This window comes from Bison bison, unplaced genomic scaffold, assembly GCF_000754665.1.
Source record: "Bison bison bison isolate TAMUID 2011002044 unplaced genomic scaffold, Bison_UMD1.0 scf7180017864352, whole genome shotgun sequence".
NCBI classification, from domain to species: Eukaryota; Metazoa; Chordata; class Mammalia; order Artiodactyla; family Bovidae; genus Bison; species Bison bison.
In genome coordinates, this window is record NW_011494924.1 from 6028623 (window position 1) to 6049039 (window position 20417).

A 20417-nucleotide genomic window follows, 5' to 3' on the forward strand; every position below is an offset into this window, starting at 1 on the left:
TGTCTATTAATCCAGATTCTCTTGTATTTGCAATCTCCTGATGCTCACCTCAAAAATACCCTCTTCCATAAGTACATCCCCACACTAACCTGGGGCGAAATATTCCCTCAGCTACTATCTTTAGTGCTGCTCTACAGAGGTCACGATTTATGGATCAGTACTTGTGATCCCAATGAAATATTTTCTGACTGCATGAAAGATTATCTGTTATTGTTGAAACAATGAGCAGTTGCTTATTCTTTTTTTCTTGCTTGCAGATACCTTTGAAAATGGAAACTATTTCTTGGTAAACTTTACAGCAGCTCAGGTAAGACAGTTTTATTGAATTTTATAAATCCTTTCCCAGTTAGCTACAGAGTAAATGTAATCAGTGAACCGTAACATATCCCACATCTTCCTGCCTTTACATTTATAAATCAGATCTACTGACATTAAAATAAGGGAGAAACAGTTCTTATTTTGACAATTGCCCAGTATACCATCACTCTATTAAAAAATTGTTATTCATTTTTTTAATGGGGAAAAAAATGAGTCCTTGAATATATGACATATTTATAGGAAGTGAGACACTTTCTGGCTGATAAAAATTTGAAGGATAAATCCTAGATGGCTATCTGTTGCACAAAAATGGTGCATAAAAAACAACCTCATAACTTCAGCAGCATGTAGTAATTAATGCTTATTTAGCTTATAACTTTGCAGTGCTTAGGTGATCTAAGCTGGGCTTGGCTGATCTTGGCTGGCTCACATTCATCTACAATCAGTCATGGGAATGTCAATTTGATCCGGTGATCACATATCTGGAGGGGGCGGTCACATGTTGGAGGTCAGCTGCTCTTGGATGATCTAAGATGGTTTTACAGGCAGGTCTGGGCATGACATTTCCATGATTATGCAAGAGGGCAAAAATAGAGGTGGAAAAGCCTATGTGAGGGCTTTCTGAAATCTCCATTTGTATTAAGTTGTCAATAGGCAAAGTCATATGGCTAACCCCCACAGAGGTTGGATACAATGCCCCATCCAGAGAGGGAGGTCATTGCATAATTGCATGGAAAAGAGTATAGACAGGGAGGGACAAATCACTGGAGGTCATAATACAATCAATCTACTAGGCATGTTAAATGATTCCATGGAAAATCCATATAGTCTTAATTAGAGTAAGAGGATCATTCTCTATCAAACCTATAATCTGCTTCTCTCTAATTTTTACTTGTGGACTTAATTAAGGAATAGTACAACATAAATCTATTGTGTTTTTTCTACATAACAGTGCTTCAAGTGTTTGAAGATATCTGTCACATATTCCTTCTGTCTTCTTGGAATTATATATCTCCAGGCTAACTTCATACTTCCTCTGTTTTGTGCCTACACTGGTTTCCATATTAGCTTATTCTCTTTGGACTACAATTAGTCTAGATTTCTCTTAAAGCGTGGTCCCAGGATTGAGAGATTATCTTAGAGCTGCACTCTAGTATGCAATGATAGTCACTAGCCTCATGTGGCAATCAAGCATTTGAAATATGGCTACCTTAATTTTAAATATTTAAAAAGATTATAAAATATCACATTAATATTTTATGTTAAATGTATGTTAAATAATAATACTTTAAATGTGTGTTAGTCACTCAGTCATGTCCGAATCTTTGTGACACCATGGACTGTAGCTTGCCAGGCTCCTCTGTCCATGGGATTTCCCAGGCAATAATACTGGAATGCGTAACCATTCCCTCCTCCAGGGAATCTTCCTGACCCAAGAATCATACCTGGGTCTCCCTCATTACAGGCATATTCTTTACCATCTGAGCCACCAGGGAAGCCCACTATTTTGGATATATTGGGTTAAAGAAAACATCATCAAAGCATTTTTTCCTTTTTCTCTTGTTAAATTACATATGTGGTTTGCATTATAGTCTATAAGACAGCATGGACTTTCTATTCCAAAACAAAACAAAACAAAAAACTCAAAACCTTAGTGGTATGCAATAATAAATACTTATTTAGTTCATTACCTAACTCTTAGCTCCTTTTAGCTAAACTGTTTTCTTACTGTTATGGCATCACACTATGAAGGCGATGGCACCCCACTCCAGTACTTTTGCCTGGAAAATCCCATGGACAGGGGAGCCTGGTGGGCTGCAGTCCATGGGGTCACTAGAGTCAGACACGACTGAGCGACTTCACTTTCACTTTTCACTTTCATGCACTGGAGAAGGAAATGGCAACCCACTCCAGTGTTCTTGCCTGGAGAATCCCAGTGACGGGGGAGCCTGGTGGGCTGCCGTCCATGGGGTCGCACAGAGTCAGACACGACTGAAGTGACTTAGCAGCAGCAGCAGCATGTATTTTTTTAAACACATGTATCAAATTATCTTCATAGACATTGTTATTGGGTCATGGTGTTGACATCCTGCGTTTGCCCTTCTGAAACAAAATACAAGACTTTGTATACTAATTAAGCATGTAACTTCTCTGTTCTTAGTTTAAGAAAAGAATTGAAGGTTATATCATTTTCCTCTGAAAATATTGCTTTTTAATGAAGCTGTTCATCTAGAGGTCCTGGATTTTAGTTCTCTTCCTACTGCTAAATAGTTATTCAAGCTAGGGAAGATAGTTCTCCTGTTTCTTGATTATAACATATTAGGTTTCTCATAAATATTAATATCTTCTAATGCTAAAATTCCATTCTTCTGTTATTCCAAGGTAGTGATAAATGGATTCTTATTTCTATGCGATGTTTGATGCAGTTTTTCCTAAGGATCAGTGCTTTGACATGAAAGAGAGCTTCCCCTGGGAGTAATTTTTATCAGTGGTGTTCTGGCTGGTATGAGGTTATGGGGGTTGGTGGCTGTTTGCAGCATTTGTTAATTTCTGTGTGTGAAATCTCCCATCACGTTAGTCAATTTCAAGCTATCGACTGGCTTGCAAAATCCCAGACAACTTAAAAATAGGCTCTCCCAAATCATAAGAGTTAGCTCCAAAACATCCATTTACTTCATGTTATATTCCTTTTTCTTAATTTTCTCTTGATTCTTGTTGCTCAATCAGTCACAAAAGTCTGGTTAATTCTCCATAATGCCAACTGAACATCATTTTCTTTCTACTGTTGCTATCAGAGTCTAGGAGTTTATCGTTTCACTCTACTGCAGCTGTCTCCTTAACTGATTGCGTCAAGTCATCATCTTATGTACTTAACCAGTAATTTCTCTGCTTAGTGCCAGCTACAGGAGGCTGTGAACTCAGTGCCTTTGTTCTCTGCCTTTGTCAGGAGTATCTCTGCCTCCCTCCACCCCATTCCCTTTCCTGTTCATTTTGTCTTCATCAGCTCTATCCATCCTCCCAGGACTTCTCACATTCCACGTCTTTCCCAAGTCCTTTCTTGACAACCCTATTCCCATGGTGATTCTTTTTTTCTTTTAACACCCATAACAAATATGCATGATGATTTTCATTTAGGCTTTAATCTTTCAACATCTCATGACTTCACTCACATTATTGTAACCCTTGTGTTGATACTTAAAATAGTTCATAATTTAGATTTGTTGCAAACTATCCTTAGTCTATGCTAAAGCCTTTGTCTGTGTGGATCATAACAAACTATGGGAAAATTCTTTAAGACTTGGGAATACCAGACCACCTGACCTGCCTCTTGAGAAATCTGTATGCAGGTAAAGAAGCAACAGTTAGAACCAGGCATGGAACAACAGACTGGTTCCAAACTGCGAAAGGAGTATGTCAAGGCTGTATATTGTCACCCTGCTTATTTAACTTATGTGCAGAGTGCATCATGCTAAATGCTGGGCTGGATGAAGCTCAAACTGGAATCAAGATTGCTGAGGGAAATACCAATAACCTCAGATATGCAGATGACACCACCCTTAGGGCAGAAAGAGAATAAGAACTAAAGAGCCTCTTGATGAAAATGAAAGAGGAGAGGGAAACAGCTGGCTTAAAACTCAACATTCAGAAAACTAAGATCATGCCATCCAGTCCCATCACTTCATGGCAAATGGATGGGGAAACAATGGAAACAGTGACAGACTTTATATTTTTGGGCTCCAAAATCACTGCAGATGATGACTGCAGCCACGAAATTAAAAGATGCTTGCTCCTTGGAAGAAAAGCTAGAACAAACCTAGACAACATATAAAAAGCAGGGACATTACTTTGCCAACAAAGGTCCATCTAGTCAGAGCTATGGTTTTTCCAGTAGTCATGTATGGATGTGAGAATTGGACTATAAAGAAAGCTGAGCACCGAAGAATTGATGCTTTTGAATTGTGGTGTTGGAAAAGACTCTTGGGAGTCCCTTGGACAACAAGGAGATCAAACCAGTCCATCCTAAAGGAAATCAGTCCTGAATAGTCATTGAAAGGACTGATCTCAAACTGAAGCTCCAATACTTTGGCCACCTGATGCCAAGAGCCAACTCACTGGAAAAGACCCTGATGCTAGGAAAGATTGAAGGCAGGAGGAGAAGGGGACAATAGAGGATGAGATGGTTGGATGGCATCACTGACTCAAAGGACATGAATTTTAACAAGCTCTGAGAGTTGGTGATGGACAGGGAAGCCTGGCATGCTACAGTCTATGGGGTCGCAAAGAGTCGGACACGAGTGAGTGAGTGAATTGAATGACTGATCCTTAGCCTAGGGACAAGTTGCCATAATCGTTTATTCTTACTGTGCTAAGTCATACAGTGCTATGCACATAAGCTCATCATGATTCCAACCATATAAATGCCTTTAAGCTCTATGACCTTGACCTTCTCATTTTCTCTCCCAGAGCCTCAGTTTTCTCATCTGAGAAACAGACATAGGGATTCTTTCTTTTCAAAATCATTGTAAGAATTAGTAACAATGTAGGTAAAAAAACTTTCATAATGTTGACACACAAACCTGTTTTGAGCACCTCAAATTTATTGTCTTAAGTACTCAGGAAGTATGTCTTCATGAAGTATTTAAGAATAAAACCAGCATTTTTGTTAACATTGTAATATAGAATTTAGTCTATTACCAGATGTATTATGTATCTTTTCCTCTTTATACATTCTTTGCAGAGTGTACTGCAAATCCAAATGATACATAATAATTATTTGAGTGACACTAATTCACTGAAAGTTGGATATATTAGAATCTGGGGCATAAACTCTACTGATATAATACAAGTGACTGTCTCCTATGACAATCAACAATTCATGGTGATGAATTTCAAGAGTGACCCTTACAATCAGGTATGTCTTAAAGGAATGTTATCATATCATACAGTAATTTTATTTTTCTGTAAAGTTATTAGCACTATTGTTATATTTACATATACTTGAAAGGTTATATACATTTGCAAATGTTGACTCATATTGTACAGTGCACATTAGTGATCCTTTCAGGAGAGTCCAGGGATCAATGCTCAATGATCTGATGGAATCCTCTCCATATGTTTCCCAAAGAGACTGTGCTGTGTGTTAGATTGGTCTTAATAAGTTGCATTGCACAGTTGTTATACTGTAATGTGAGGTTTAACTTGAATGTGATATTTAACAAATTCTAAAATACCAACTTCATCTCTTCTTTTCTGGCAGACACTAAATATTCAACTGACTGACAAGATTATCAGCCTGGAAAAGTTAACTGAGATTACTTGGATTCACGGTGGTCCTATAGTTTCTACTACAACTATGACGAGTACCTTCCCAATGAGTTCTTTACATCCTCCTACAACTTCTACTACTGCTGCTACTTCTGTTACCACTAGTTCTTCTACTCCAAGTAGCACTAGTACTACTGATAGCAGTAGTGCTGCTCTTCCTATGACAACCACTTCTTTTCCAACAAGTGCCACTGAGGTTTCAACTGGTACTACCGTTCCCAATACCAGTACATCTTTCCCTACAAATACTGCTACTGATAGCACTAGTGTTATTCTTCCCATCACAACCATGCATTACCCGACAAGTGCTACTGAAGTTTCAACTAGTGTTACTGTCCCTAATACCACTATATCTTCCCCTATACATACGACTCTGGATAGCACTGATAGTACTCTTCCTATCACAGACACGCCATACACAACAAGTGCTACTCAAGTTTCAGCTAGTACTACTGTCCTTAATGCCACTATATCTTCCCCTATAAATACTACGACCGATAGCACTATTCTTACTCTTTCTGTCACAACCATGCTTTACCCAACAAGTGCTACTGAAGTTTCAACTAGTACTACTTTCCCTAATGCCACTATATCTTCCCCTATAAATACTACTACTGATACCACTGATATTACTCTTCCTATCACGGACACGCCATACACAACAAGTGCTACTCAAGTTTCAACTAGTACTACTGTCCCTAATGCCACTATATCTTCCCCTATAAATACTACTACTGATGGCACTAATGTTACTCTTCCAGTCACAGACATGCTATACACAACAAGTGCTTCTCAAGTTTCAACAAGTACTACTGTCCCTAATGCCACTATATCTTCCCCTATAAATACTACTACTGATACCACTGATATTACTCTTCCTATCACGGACACGCCATACACAACAAGTGCTACTCAAGTTTCAACTAGTACTACTGTCCCTAATGCCACTATATCTTCCCCTATAAATACTACTACTGATGGCACTAATGTTACTCTTCCAGTCACAGACATGCTATACACAACAAGTGCTTCTCAAGTTTCAACAAGTACTACTGTCCCTAATGCCACTATATCTTCCCCTATAAATACTACTACTGGTACCACTGATATTACTTTTCCTATCACGGACACGCCATACACAACAACTGCTTCTCAAGTTTCAACAAGTACTACTGTCCCTAATGCCACTATATCTTCCCCTATAAATACTACTACTGATACCACTGATATTACTCTTCCTATCACGGACACGCCATACACAACAAGTGCTACTCAAGTTTCAATGAGTACTACTGTCCCTAATGCCACTGTATCTTCCCCTATAAATACTACTACTCATAGCACTAATGTTACTCTTCCAGTCACAACCATGTCTTACATAACAACTACTGCTGAAGTTTCAACTAGTACTACTGTCCCTAATGCCACTATATCTTCCCCTATAAATACTACTACTCATAGCACTAATGTTACTCTTCCAGTCACAACCATGCCTTACATAACAACTACTGCTGAAGTTTCAACGAGTACTACTGTCCCTAATGCCACTATATCTTCCCCTATAAATACTACTACTGATAGCACTAATGTTACTCTTCCAGTCACAACCATGCCTTATACAACAAGTACTGCTGAAGTTTCAACTACGAACTACTACTGTCCCTAATGCCACTATATCTTCCCCTATAATACTACTACTGATAGCACTAATGTTACTCTTCTACAACAGTCACAACCATGCCTTATACAACAAGTACTGCTGAAGTTTCAACTACTACTACTTTCCCTAATGCCACTATGTCTTCCCCTATAAATGCTTCTATGGATAGCACTGACATCACTCTTCCTATCACAGACACGCCATACACAAGTGCTACTCAAGTTTCAGCTAGTACTACTGCCTCTAATAATACCACTATATCTTCCACTATAAATACTACTATTGATAGCACTAATGTTACTCTTCCGGTCACAACCATGCCTTTCCCAACAAGTAGTACTGAAGTTTCAACTAGTACTGCTGTCTCTAATACTACTGTATCTTCCCCTACAAACAGTACTGTCTAGCACTAATAGTTTTCTTCCTGTCACAATCATGCCTTTCCCAGCAAGTGCTATTGAAGTTATTAACACTAATGTTCCTAATTCTACTGTGCCTTTCCCTGCAAATACTACTACTGCTAGAACTAGTGCTACTCTTTCTATCACAGCTACTTCTTTCCCACAAGTACTACTGATACTAGCACTGGTACTACTCTTTTATTACCACTACTCATTCTTCAACAAATACTACTGCTACTAGCACTAATAACACTCACCCATTACCACTGTATTCCTACAGATACTGCTGCTGATACTACTAGCAATAGTTTTCTATTGTGACTAGTTTCTCTGAAAGTATTTATGATAAGAACACTACTTTTGCTACAGTAACCTCTCCTCCTACAGTAACCACTTCTCCAACTGCCAGCCTTGGTAATGATGCTCTGATTACAAATTATCCTTCCCCTACAACATCTGGGGACAATAGTACTAGTAATGCTTTTTCTACAATGACTACTTACCCTTCATAAACTCTTGCCGTTTGCACTAATACTCCTTCTCCTGTGACTACTTTTTTTCTGTATGTAGGGGGGCTGCCAGCAATGGTAATATAATTCCTGATGAGTACTCTTTCTTCTCCAAGTACTGATGCTATTAGTACTTATTTATGAGATAATACTAGATTGTTGCTGTTCCCTCTAATGGTTGAATTAACTTACAAAGTGCTAACTCTTCTACAGACCAGAAATCACCCAGACAGAGATAAGTGTGTAAAGATATGACATAGGGGAGACAATCTCTACCCTGGGATCAGAGTTCATAGTTTTGTTTGCTTTGTCTTCTACTTACCAGCTTTTCCCTTCTTGTTTTACTATCTAGACTCTCCTTCAGTGTGCTAAGACTTTCAGCATGTTCTTGGACTTTCATACCCACAATCACCATTTATTCCTGGTCTATTATTTTCTAAGATCACCCCTGTGCATAGGCTCATGGTCATAACCAAATATTGCCATTTAGGTGCTATTGAAGGCTTAACCCTAGGACAGTATTTTGAAAATGTAGTTTGGGGAACCAGGGGAGACCCCAGAACTCTTTCTGGGGTCTACAAGGTCAAGCCTCTTCTCACATAAATACTCTGTTGTTTTTGACATTTTCACTCATCCTCTCATTGATATACAGTGCCACTTTCCAGAGACTGTGCTCTGTGGTGTCACAATAGATGAATACGGAAACTGATGCAGGAATCCAGCTGTCTTCTATTAAGCCAGACATTAAACAGATTTACAAATTATACAACAATGTCATTCTTCTCACTAACTGTTTTTGCTTTGGAAAATATAGTGGTCTTTCATTAAAAATATATTATTTATGTCAACATGTATTTGATATATTGTTATTTTTAATGAATGAAGAAATAAATATTTCACAAAACATTTTACAAATGACTCCATTTTTCTTAATGCAGCAAATGTTTGGAGATATAATCCACCCAAACAAAGCACAGGGTCTTCACTAAATTTGAAAGTAAAGAGATCCTGAGACCAAGAAGTTTGAGAATCACTTCTCTAGGACAACAGTGTCCCAGCTTCACTGGTCGGGTCCTGGTCACACATAGTGTGAAAACAAAACCAAGCAAAACTCATCATTCTAAACTGTGTCAAGGGACTTGCTCCCAGGCTCCCTCACGTGTATGTTTATTGAGGGAGCTCCAAGACATTTCTCTTGTTGGCACCATGAAACCTGATCCTGGACAAAGAGCTCTGTGTCCCATGGCATACAGGACCCTACGGCCAGGCTGCCACACGGGGGCAGATTCATTGGCCAAAGGCCTCACTTTTTTTTTTGAAGCCCTTGGGACTTGAAAGAGGAATTTGTTCAAACAACCATAGTTCTCTAGTTACTGGACTTCAATCCCATTGTGTATATAAATGGATTGTAATTATAAACATGGAATTTTGAAAAGGTAAGTGCTCCTGAAAAAAGAACAACAGCCAAAACCAACAAATACAGAGCTATATTTAGAACAGACAACCAACAAGTCCTACTGTACAGCAAAGGGAACTCTGCTCAATATTCTTTAATAACCTGAATGGGAAAAGAATTTTAAAAAGAATAGATACATGCATATGTATAATTGAATCACTTTGCACTATACTGGAAATTAACATACTATTGTTAATCAACTAGACTCCAATAAAAAATAAAGTTTTTAATAAAATAAAAAATCATGATCACATAAGCAACAACAAAAACAGAAAAAAAAAAAAAAAAGACAATCTGGCCTTACTTCAGACATTTGAAGAAACTTGAGAATTGAAACTCCAGTCCATGTACAAGACGTGGTCCTGGAACCAGGTTCAGAAAGCTGGGAGACGCAAGGGGTGAAAGAGAGCATTAGCTTGCTGCTTCTGAGCCTTAGGCTTTGACGACGCCTTAGTCGTCATGGTCTTAAGATGACACCTATGCTTACTTCTAAAATGCATGGTCGCCTTCATTGGACCAATTCTAGAAACACCACCTGTACAGACTGGTCCAGGGATGACTGCTTCAGGTGGACACCACTGTCTTTTACTTGTCTCAGTTTCCTCATCTACAAGGTTGAGTCAACATTGGAAATGCATTTTCATTCTGTAACACACTATACAAAGTTTTATTATGATGATTATATAATCCCTTGAGTCTTCTTATATCTATTTAAACTTTTTCTCACAGTAGTCAAAATCTCTTGCTTAGAAAAGCTGGCATTTTTCTAAATTGAATTTTTTTCTAGCTAACTCTTTATGTGTCTTTAACATTTTCTTTTGCTCCATTTTCATACTCTCTTTGTGTAGATCTCATGCTTATTTCTTTTTTAAAAAATTAACATTTTTGTTTTGAAATAAGCTTGGAGAAAAGTTGCAAAAATAGCTAAAGACCTTCACTATCCTCTTCACCCGGTTTTCCCAAATATCATCCACAAATTGTAAATTATGTACCATGTTTACTGTCTCTCACACACACACATACTTAGACACACACGCACCTGTGTAATTTGAGAGTTGTAGACACAATGTCTCAACATCACAAAATGCTTTGGTATAAATTTCCTAAAACACAAGGACATATTCTCACATAATCACAATATAATCAGACAAGTCAGAAAGTTGATATTCATACAGTGCCACCATATGATGCAGAGACATTAGTCAAATTTTGCCAATCACCCCAATAATGTTCTTTATAAAGAACACTACACACGGACTTCCCTGGCGGTCCAGTGGGTGTCCACTGACGTGGACATGGGTTCAATCCCTGGTTGGGAAACTAAGATCCTGCATGTCTTGTGGCACAGCCAAAAACATTTTGAAAAAGAAAGGAAAAAAACCTAAACAAGAATAATGACAAGGCACACATGTTGCATTTGCCTAATAGAATTTTTTTTGTTTTTCAGTCTTCTCTACTGTGGAACTATTCATCAGCCCCTCTTTTTCTTCTTTGATTTTGATGATTACAAGTCAGATCTTTGTAGAATATTCCTCACTGGGGGTTTGTCTAATACTTTCTCATGATTATATTGAGGTTGTATATTTCTTGGACAGATATAACATAGGATTGATGTTATGTCCTTGCTGGTATTCCTGTCAGGAGGTAAGTGATGTTTGTCCATGATTGGTGATGCCAACTGGCTGACTTGGTGGAAGTGGTGACTCTCAGTCCTCTCCATGGGAAAGTTACAACTTTTTCTCATCATAATGAATAGCTATATTATGTGGAGATACTTTGAGGCTATGTAGCTATCTGGTTCCTCTTCTAGTAGTTTTTATCACCATCTATTGATGATTCTTATCTGATTCAATTATTACTATGAATTTATTAAATGGTGATTTTCTAACTTCACATTTTTTTCTGTATTTGTTACTTGGCATTATAAGGGCTCTTCTTTCTTTGCTATTTATTTTTTTAATTAATTTATTTATTTTAATTGGAGGCTAATTACTTTACAACACTGTAGTGGTTTTTGCCATACATTGACATGAATCAGCCATGGGTATACATGTGTTCCCCATCCTGAACCCCCCTCCCACCTCCGTCCTCATCTCATCCCTCAGGGTCATCCCAGTGCACCAGCCCTGAGCACCCTGTCTCATGCATCGAACCTGGGCTGGTGATCTGTTTCACATATGATAGTACACATGTTTCAGTGCTATTTATTTTTTGAGTGATGTTTAGTAAGTAGCCACTTCCCTGAGTCCCCCACATGCACCCCTTCTCTGAGATCCCCATACGCCCTCACAATCTAGCAATTAAAAGTCTAGCTCTTGGAATTCAGGGAGCTTCCAGGGCTCCTCATTGCTGGTGTTCACTCAGACTGGTCAGCCCTTGTGCTGTCACCCCAACATGTGAAGCCAGAGTGGGATTCCTGCCCATTCAGGAAGTTGACTAGTTAAGAGCAATGGAACTTCTGGTTCAGTGGTCTTCAAGCTCAGGTGCATATTGGGAACACCTGGAGAGTGTAATGATGGATGCTAATGCCTGGACGCTGCCCCCATCACCCGGATGACTCTAACATGCCATCAAGGTTGGCAGCCACTGGGGTGGGGGAGCAATGGAGTTGAGAAGCTTTCTTGCTCAATCTCAGCTATGTATAGCAGGAATTGAGATGTGATGAGAACTCTAGCAAACAGGAGTAACAAACTAAGTTATCAACTTCATGAAGGAGAGGAAGACAAAAAGCCAGGGGAAGGACAAAGAAGTGGGTAGTGGGGGTAGGGGCAAGGAGCAGAGAAAAAGAGAAGAGATGGCAAGAGAGGAGAGAGAAGGAGAGAGAAACAGGGCAAAATGTAAATGCATAAAGCTCGTTTAAAGGGCTTATGGGAATTCTGGTGATGATAAATTTGAAATTGTATCAAAATATTATTCCACGGGAAAGACCAGAATCCTTGTAAACATTATGGGCCCTCTTGTCTTCTACGGCTTCCCAGGTAGCTCCAGTGGTAAAGAACCCTCCTGCCAATGCAGGAGACACAAGGAGATGCAGGTTTGATCCCTGGGTCAGGAGGGTCCCCTGGAGGGGGGCATGGCAACCCACTCTAGTATCCTTGCTTGGAGAATCCCACGGACAGAGGAGCCCGGTGGGCTACAGCCCACAGGGTCACAAAGAGTCGGACGTGACTGAAGCAACTTAGCACGCATACACCTCTTGTCTTCACACACAAAAAAGCAATGAGGGAATAAATAATTTATTTACCCTCCACATTTAAGATGGAGTTTTGAGTAGAGGAGGTAAGATGGAAAAAAAGTTACAGTCTCAGAGTCACTCAGAGCTGACCTGAACTTAGAGACCAACTGAGGGGTGAGGTGTGACAGACACCCAAGTACCAAGATGTTCTAAGGAGGAAGTAGGGGTCATCCTTTTCTACCTCAACACTGAGCCCATCTATTTGGAGTATATCATTAGGCTTTCTGGAAATAGTTACAAAAAATATAAATTGGAAAAAAAAAACTTGAGGTCATATAATTCCCAGCAGTATTGTCTAACGTTCCATCGCCCAGTCATGTCCGACTCTTTGAGACCCCATGGACTGCAGCATGCCAAGCTTCTCTGTACTGTCTAAAAGTGAAAGTCTCTCAGTTGTGTCCCACTCTTTGCGACCCCACAGATTATACAGTCCATGGGATTCTCCAGGCCAGAATACTGGAGTGGGTAGCCTTTCCCTTCTCCAGGGGACCTTCCCAACCCAGGGATCAAACCCAGGTCTCCCACATTGCAGGTGGATTCTTTACCAGCTAAGCCACAAAGACCCCGGTATAATACATATGCATAAGATAAATGCATCCCCTTTAAATATAGAAGCACGTCACTATCCATAAGTTAATATAAATTATAGTTTCTCTCTGGAGGCAGTCAATGGGGAGAAATGGTCCATGTACTAGGAAAGGCTTAGAGGAGTGTGCCCTGAACCCAAGGAAAAAATGGCCAGCCAAGGGCTCCTAGAAGTTTGATCACAGCTCCACAAGGGTGGGGCAGAGGGGCAGGGAAGGTAGTGCTGTCCATTTCCTGTTCATTTCAGTAGCTCCTATTCTGACCTAATGTCAAGCTCACAGGTGGTGCTCAGTGAATATGTACATGATGACTAAATGCTGAGATCAGGAGATGGAGAGGAAAATAAAATGAAAGAAGGAAAACTAAAGTGGGTACAGAGGAGTGCAATAGTGTGAGGGATGTGCACCAGTCTCTGGGCTGGACAGATGAAGCACTGGAAGATTCTGACTGCAGAACTCTGGGGAGGTCGCTCAGCTGACTTGAACTTATCAGGACAGACCTGAGAATAAGGCTGCAGCACAGACTGAGGTTTGACATCAGAAACCCATCCAGGAAGTTCTTCTATTTTCTTTTTGTTTTTATCTGAAAGATCGAGGGTGGAAGAATTTGTTTGCGGGGGTGGGGGGTGGGGGCGCTTGAAGTAACACAGTTTTGAATAGAAAGGTCAGACTTTTTTGTGAATTGGGCAGACCAGAGAAAAAAGGTCTGTTTTGCTTTTGTTTAATGTTTATTTATTTGTTTGCTCCAGGTCTTAGTTGTGGTACTATGGATCTTCAGTTGCATCATGTGGGATGGAATCTGTTTCCCTGAGGAGAGATTGAACCCAGGCCGCCTGCAATGGGAGTGCAGAGTCTTAGCCACTGGGCCACCAGGGAGATGCCCAAAAGGTCTGTTTTGATTGTTTAAGTTTCAGTCTAGATTAGTTTTGATCTGTGTGTTTCTTCATGCTGTAGAAAGTAATTTGTGGACCTCAAACTACTGCCAAAGGGCCTTAACCATGTTTTAATATTATTACTTAAAGAAAAGCCTCCATTTCCCTTGAATAGTGACCACAGCGAAGCCCAGTAGTGAACTCTGGCTTCGGGTAAGCCATGTTTTCTGCTTTTCTTGGAAACCCACTCCAGTATTCTTATCCGGAGAACCCCACGGACAGAGGAGTGCAGCTGGCTATGGTCCACAGGGTTGCACAGAGTTGGACATGACTGAAGCGACTTGGCATGCACACACATGAACTCAAGCAGCGGCAAGAAATTTAGAGACCAGATCTCTAAGGCAATTCACAGGCTGGCATGCCCTCAACCTGTTTTCAGAGCCCAGGTCAGCCTCCCTGGGCAAGCAGGCTCTTGACACCTGGTGATCTGAGTGTTGAGAATGTGATACATATTGAGGAACTAAAGATCACCTGGCAGTCAAGGCACAATTGAGGCAAGCGAACGATGCATTAGAAGCTGTGTTTGGGGCAACCGGATCCTCAGATGCCCTCTGGATGCCTCAGCCTAAGCCTTTAAGAGACCACCTTAGTGGTAGCTGCTTCACCTGGACCAAAGGCTCAAAGGAAAGAGATGGCACTGGGAAGTGATTTGAATTCTGTTTAATTTGGAGCCTTAAACTTTGTCCCTTATAAACAGAGCCTCTCCCTTCACCACAAGAAGCACACATGTGGCTGCCTCTGCCTCACAGGGAGGGTTGGACAAAGCTGTCAGCAGAAAAGAGAAACAGGAGCCCCTCCAGGGCCAGCATGAGCTGAGGAGAGTTTACAGGGCTCCCTCTACGCATTCAAGCACCCTCCTCCCCACACAGCATCTCCTTGAGTGAGCCTGGGTACCGGACTGCTCAGAGACCCAGTCCCTCACTCAGCCTTGAATTCAGATTTCGTTAGAGGACGTGTGGTCCTACCAGTGCTTCTAGGATGCTTTGAAGGATGGATTGTCAAGCTTGTCATGGGACAGGCTCTGTGGTCTCTGTGCCATGCCCAGGCCTCCAGTCATGACTGAGGTCATGGGAAGGGGCACAGATGGGGACTTTGGGGGCCAAGGGGGAGTTTGTGTGACGATAAGGGGAGGTATGACCAGGGAAGGGGGCTAAGTATGTAGCTGAGGAGACGGTATCAGATTCCAGACTGCAGGGTGGCAAGGAGCCAAGACAGGGCCCCCTGCCCAAACAAGAGGGCGGCCAGGGGGAGGCACCTCAGGGTGGCACTGCTGGCCCTTGAGAGGACAATGGGGGCCGCCCTGAAGCCTGCAGGGGTTTTGTCCTGGGGTTCCACTTTGCCTCCAGAGGACTCCAAACAAGGACCCCGGGGAGTAGGGTTGATGTCCTGAATCCAGCCTGTTGTGTTTTCCACTAGCTCCTGCAGAAGAAGGAGGAAAAAGGGTGAAACTAGAAGCGCCCCCACCTCCTTTCATCTTCTAAGACCTTCCTTGGTCACCCCCAGTCCCTGCAGCCTCACAGGCTGACTGGGAGACGCCCACCCACACCCAGAGCAGCATCAGCCCTCCTCTGCTCGCTCAGCTTCTTCTCTGACCCAGCATTCCTGCCATTGTCATCCACACCCCCTTTCTCCTCTTTTCTTTCATCCAAACCATCCCTCACTCCTTTAGCCCTAACCCTGAGAGCGCAGTGTCTCCTGGGACACTTACATCAATGGTCTTTATTATCACTGTCTGCTGGGCCTCCTTGCAGGCCTTCTCAACCTTCTTAATGCTCTCCGGGGTCCACTCCACATTGCTCATGGCCATCATGCCCTCCATGGAGCTGCCAATGGGCAGAAAGAGCAGACACTAGTTCAGGGGTGACTTAAAGCTTTGCCAAAATGTGTAAAAAGTAGCCTCACTTTTGTTAGCATCAGTTCGATATCGGCATAAACCATAAGGAATGTCTTACAACTCAGTAAGACAACTGTAAGCATGGCAGAAGGTGAAATCATCAGAATTAGAGATGAGAATTTTTTAAAAGTGAAAAAGAGGAAGTGCTGACTCTTTTAAAGAAGTGTTTCTTGATCTGGGGACCATGAAGTCCAAGAAGGTTGATGGGATGACTTATGGGAACCTATACATGTCCTGAAATTGTCTGTGAAATGGAATGTGTTTGCAAATATGTGCATTTTTCTTGGAAAGGAGCTTCAGCATTTTCATCAGAGCCTCAGGGAGGACCTTAGTCCCAAGTAATTAAAAGGTTACTGCATGCCTGCTCAGTCATTTCCAACTCTTTGTGACTCCATGAACTCGATAGGTCTTGATAAGTATCATGGTGAAGGCATTACATTAGTCAATGATTATCCATTAAAATTATTAATGTGTGAAAAGTGAAAGTTGCTCAGTCATGTCTGACTGTTTGCGACCCTGTGAACTGTAGCCTGCCAGGTTCCTCTGTCCATGGGATTGTCCAGGCAAGAATATTAGAATGGGTTGCCATTTCCTACTCCAGTGGATCTTCCCAATCCAGGAGCTGAAATCGCATCTCTTGTGTTTCCTGCATTGGCAGACAGAATCTTTACCACTGCACCACCTGGAAAGCCCCAATTAAAAGTCATTCCTTGAAAGCAAACAGTGTTCGAAGCAGGTAAATACATGAGAAAAAGGCAAATACTTTGCACACAAGTGATCTAACTTCTAGAAGTCAGTCTTGATCTTATCTTCCAGGATGACTCACTCTGATACCTCCTCCCCCAGCTCGTGGGCCACGTAGATGATGTCCGGGTACCCCTGGCAGCTGGAGACATTGTTTCGGGGATAGTAGAAGAAAAAGATGAGGCACATCTCATTGATGGTGCTGGGACCCCCCTGGAGAAGAAGAGAGAGCTAGCGACAATCTTAGTGAGTCACTGACTGAGAAAATGCGAATCCTGGTACCCATCTTATAGTCATGGGATGTGAGAGCAACCCTAACCATTGGAGAAAGAAACGGGTTTCAACTGGAATCATCTGAGTCATGGGATAGCCAAGACCAGGGGTAAAGCTATTCTGAGGCTTATTGTCATTAACCACGGTGGGGAGATGGGTACTTACAAATGTCAAGGAGTCGCGGTCCAGCGTCTGGTAGCGACACTCTACCAGCAATTCATCCCCCTGTGCAGAGAGAAACAAACGCTGAAAGTAAGAGGCAGAAGGACCGGTCCAGCCTTAGACCTCTTGGCTAACAATAACAAGTGCTGATCCTGCCTTCTCTGGATGTCAGCCATGCCTCCCCCAGCCCGGCTCGCACCGGCTTGATCACCACTCGATAAGGTAAATCTCGAGTCTCCTGTAGGTTGAAGTCGTAGGCATCATCTTTACAGATTACGCGGAGTTGAGTTCCGTTTCTGGAGGGAGACAATGTGGGGAGAGGAGTAAGGTGAGGCCGGTGCTGGGAGGAGGGGGGGGGGTCTGTCAACAAAGCAGCAGCATGTGGGCTCATTCTGTGGGCACAGATGGCCTGTAAAACAAAAACCTCCATCCTCCATCATCTCTACTCCAGGAACAGTTCTTGCTTCTCCTGCTCCAACCTCACACTGCAGAATAAACAACTGTTCCTAAAATTTATTTCCAAACACAGAAGGGAGTGCTTCCAATCTGTGTCTTTCTTACCTGTACTGCACCGCCTGTATAGCACGGCCAGCCAAGTGAGTGTGGAGCAGGTAGCCAAAGACCTGGATATCGGGCACTGGAGCCCCGTTCATCTGTGGCAGGGAGGAGACCACCTGGTCCGTTAGGAACTCTCCTCTGCTCTTCGGTTTCCTCCTTTACTATCTGACACCTTCCTCTGAAGATTGGAACATACCCCTTTAGTCTCTGCTGGGCCTCCTGGCCCAGCCATGACTCCCGCCTCCCCTGCACCAGCCAGGTTGGGTCAATTGCCCAAAGCACCAGGTGGTGGCCCTTCTCCAGCTTGGGGACTCGGGCTGCACGCTGGTGGATCACACTAGATCTATGATTGGGAACGGGGAATCTCAGGGGAAGTGGGCGGTGGGGGGAACACCTTCTGGCTTCACCTCTTCAAACTTCTCCGTCTTACACAGTCCGTAGGACATGAAGGACTCAGCGCCGGGGGGGATGAAGTGGATGGGGAAAGTGAAGACGCCCAGCTGCAGGACGCCCATGTCAAACTTGCGCAGGTGTGCGGTGTAGTATACTCGGATCCCCGAGGAGTCGTACAGACCTGGGGCAGGCGGGACCGATCAGAGGAGGCGGGGAACGGGTCACAGGCTGTGGAGAAAGAGGCCTGGGAAGGCAAGGGAGGGGCTGCGAGCAGGAGTCAGCAGGCCTCCTGCATCAATGCCTAGAGGACTCAGCCAGCCCCATCCACGGGCGCTTCCATAAATGCTCTAGAGGCTCACCAGGCAGATTGTGAAAATTGCTGTAATGAATCTCCAGGCGGATCCACTGGGGGTCCAAGGGCGTCCCAATAGAGATGCCCACGTCATCTGGAAACTGGTAACTCTGGTGGAAGGAAGGAGGGAGGTTTGGCAGCAAGAATGGCTGGGAAGTAGATGCTGGGGACCCCCAGGGGCTCACCCGTGTCTTCTCACCTCCATCCCAGACCTCCCTTGTCTCCATCTTCCACCCATCCACCAATCCCCATTGCCTGACCACACATGTCCCCTTAGCCACCGATTTCCCTCATCACACAGACTCACTGTGCCCCCGACAGCCCAGCCCACGATGACCTGTGTGCAGAGGGAGAAGGCGGGGTCGGCCCCATAGCAGTCGCTGATGCCCGTGGGGAGAGCGCTGGCATTGCCACAGGCGTACACCAGGATGTGGTGCACAATCGTCTCATTGTGTTGGACCAACTTGGGCTCGAACTGGGCACCGGATGCAAGACACAGCACAGTCAAGATCTTCCGGGTCAAGTCCTTATCCCTCGAGCCCCCACCCCCACCTTGCTTTCTTTTCCCCAAATATTAATAAAACTATGCCCACGTCTCTACCCCTCTTCCATTTCCTCTGTTTCCTCCTTCCCCAACCTGTGATTTCCCTGGCACTCCACCTGACTCCTCTCTCAGCCCTCATTCTTTTTAAAACCCTTTCCTGAGAACACAGCACAGGTCTAGCCAGGAATATCCCAAGACTTCCGATTTTTCCTTTAATAACCTCATCAGTTCCCTATATCTGAGCATGTGGCCACAGCTTACTGGAGTCATGCTCTAAAGAAAACCATGGCTCACACACTTTGGCCATTCACGATAAGGCCACACTTTCATTTATTCAATCAAAACTGTAATCACTCAAATGTGAAATCAGGTGACCGACCCGAGTCTCCTCTAGCCAGACTTTGCCGACCTGACAGCCTTTGGCCACGTGTCCTCACCCCCACCCCACCCCCCGCCCACCAACCTGCACTTCCTCCAGGGCTAAAAGAACACATTTCTTGGCCCAGGGTAGGGCTCATCCTTTGGTCTTTGCAGGAACTTAGTAACTAATGACAATCATCAAAATCACTGTTGCACCATGGGACATGGGTAAAACAGTGCTGGGAGCTGTAGCTCTGGGCTCAGGAAATCCTGGAACTGCCACCTCCACCAGACCTGGCCTGGCCCCCAGGTCCTCCTGGACACATTCATCCTACACCTCTTCAGAGTCAACCGTGCCCACTGCCTGTCTCAACCACCTAGACAACATCCCATCGTCTGGTTCACGGTACCTTGTAGATGTGGTGCTTCTTGCTAACAATGGGGAGAGGGAGGAAGGTGCAGGCGTACGTGGTGTCATCCTCTGGGATGAGGAACTAGAGGGGGACACGCAGAGGCTGAATGGGTGGGAGGGAGGCTCCCAGAGAAACAGGGGAAGGAACAGGTCAGGGAAGGGCGACCACTTGAGGGCCAGTTTGACCATCCTTGGGGGACCAAGGGGAGTCAGAGGAACCTGGGTTCCAGGAATGTACTGAATATTGGGTGCAAGAGGAAGGTCTGGATTGAGTGGAAGGCACGGAGGGGGCTGGAGGTGACTGG

At 43.3% G+C, this 20417-nt stretch overlaps 2 protein-coding genes across 2 annotated transcripts in view; one reads left to right on the forward strand and one right to left on the reverse strand.

The window, feature by feature from the left end:
* LOC104999462 (probable maltase-glucoamylase-like protein) overlaps positions 1-10143 on the forward strand; it is an 89796-nt gene extending 79653 nt beyond the window's left edge. The window contains exons 45-49 of the mRNA XM_010855032.1: positions 258-307; positions 5057-5230; positions 5576-5932; positions 6293-7049; positions 10106-10143. Coding sequence (XP_010853334.1) covers positions 258-307; positions 5057-5230; positions 5576-5932; positions 6293-7049; positions 10106-10143 — 1376 coding nt within the window. The remainder of the gene's footprint in view (positions 1-257; positions 308-5056; positions 5231-5575; positions 5933-6292; positions 7050-10105) is intronic.
* A 5453-nt stretch (positions 10144-15596) lies between these two features.
* Positions 15597-20417, reverse strand: part of LOC104999398 (putative DBH-like monooxygenase protein 2) — a 7798-nt gene continuing 2977 nt past the window's right edge. The window contains exons 4-13 of the mRNA XM_010854984.1: positions 20111-20194; positions 19104-19271; positions 18804-18906; positions 18459-18625; positions 18055-18146; positions 17693-17789; positions 17497-17556; positions 17141-17271; positions 16129-16243; positions 15597-15839 (exon numbers count right to left, since the gene is read on the reverse strand). Of these exons, the coding sequence (XP_010853286.1) occupies positions 15597-15839; positions 16129-16243; positions 17141-17271; positions 17497-17556; positions 17693-17789; positions 18055-18146; positions 18459-18625; positions 18804-18906; positions 19104-19271; positions 20111-20194 (1260 nt within the window). The remainder of the gene's footprint in view (positions 15840-16128; positions 16244-17140; positions 17272-17496; positions 17557-17692; positions 17790-18054; positions 18147-18458; positions 18626-18803; positions 18907-19103; positions 19272-20110; positions 20195-20417) is intronic.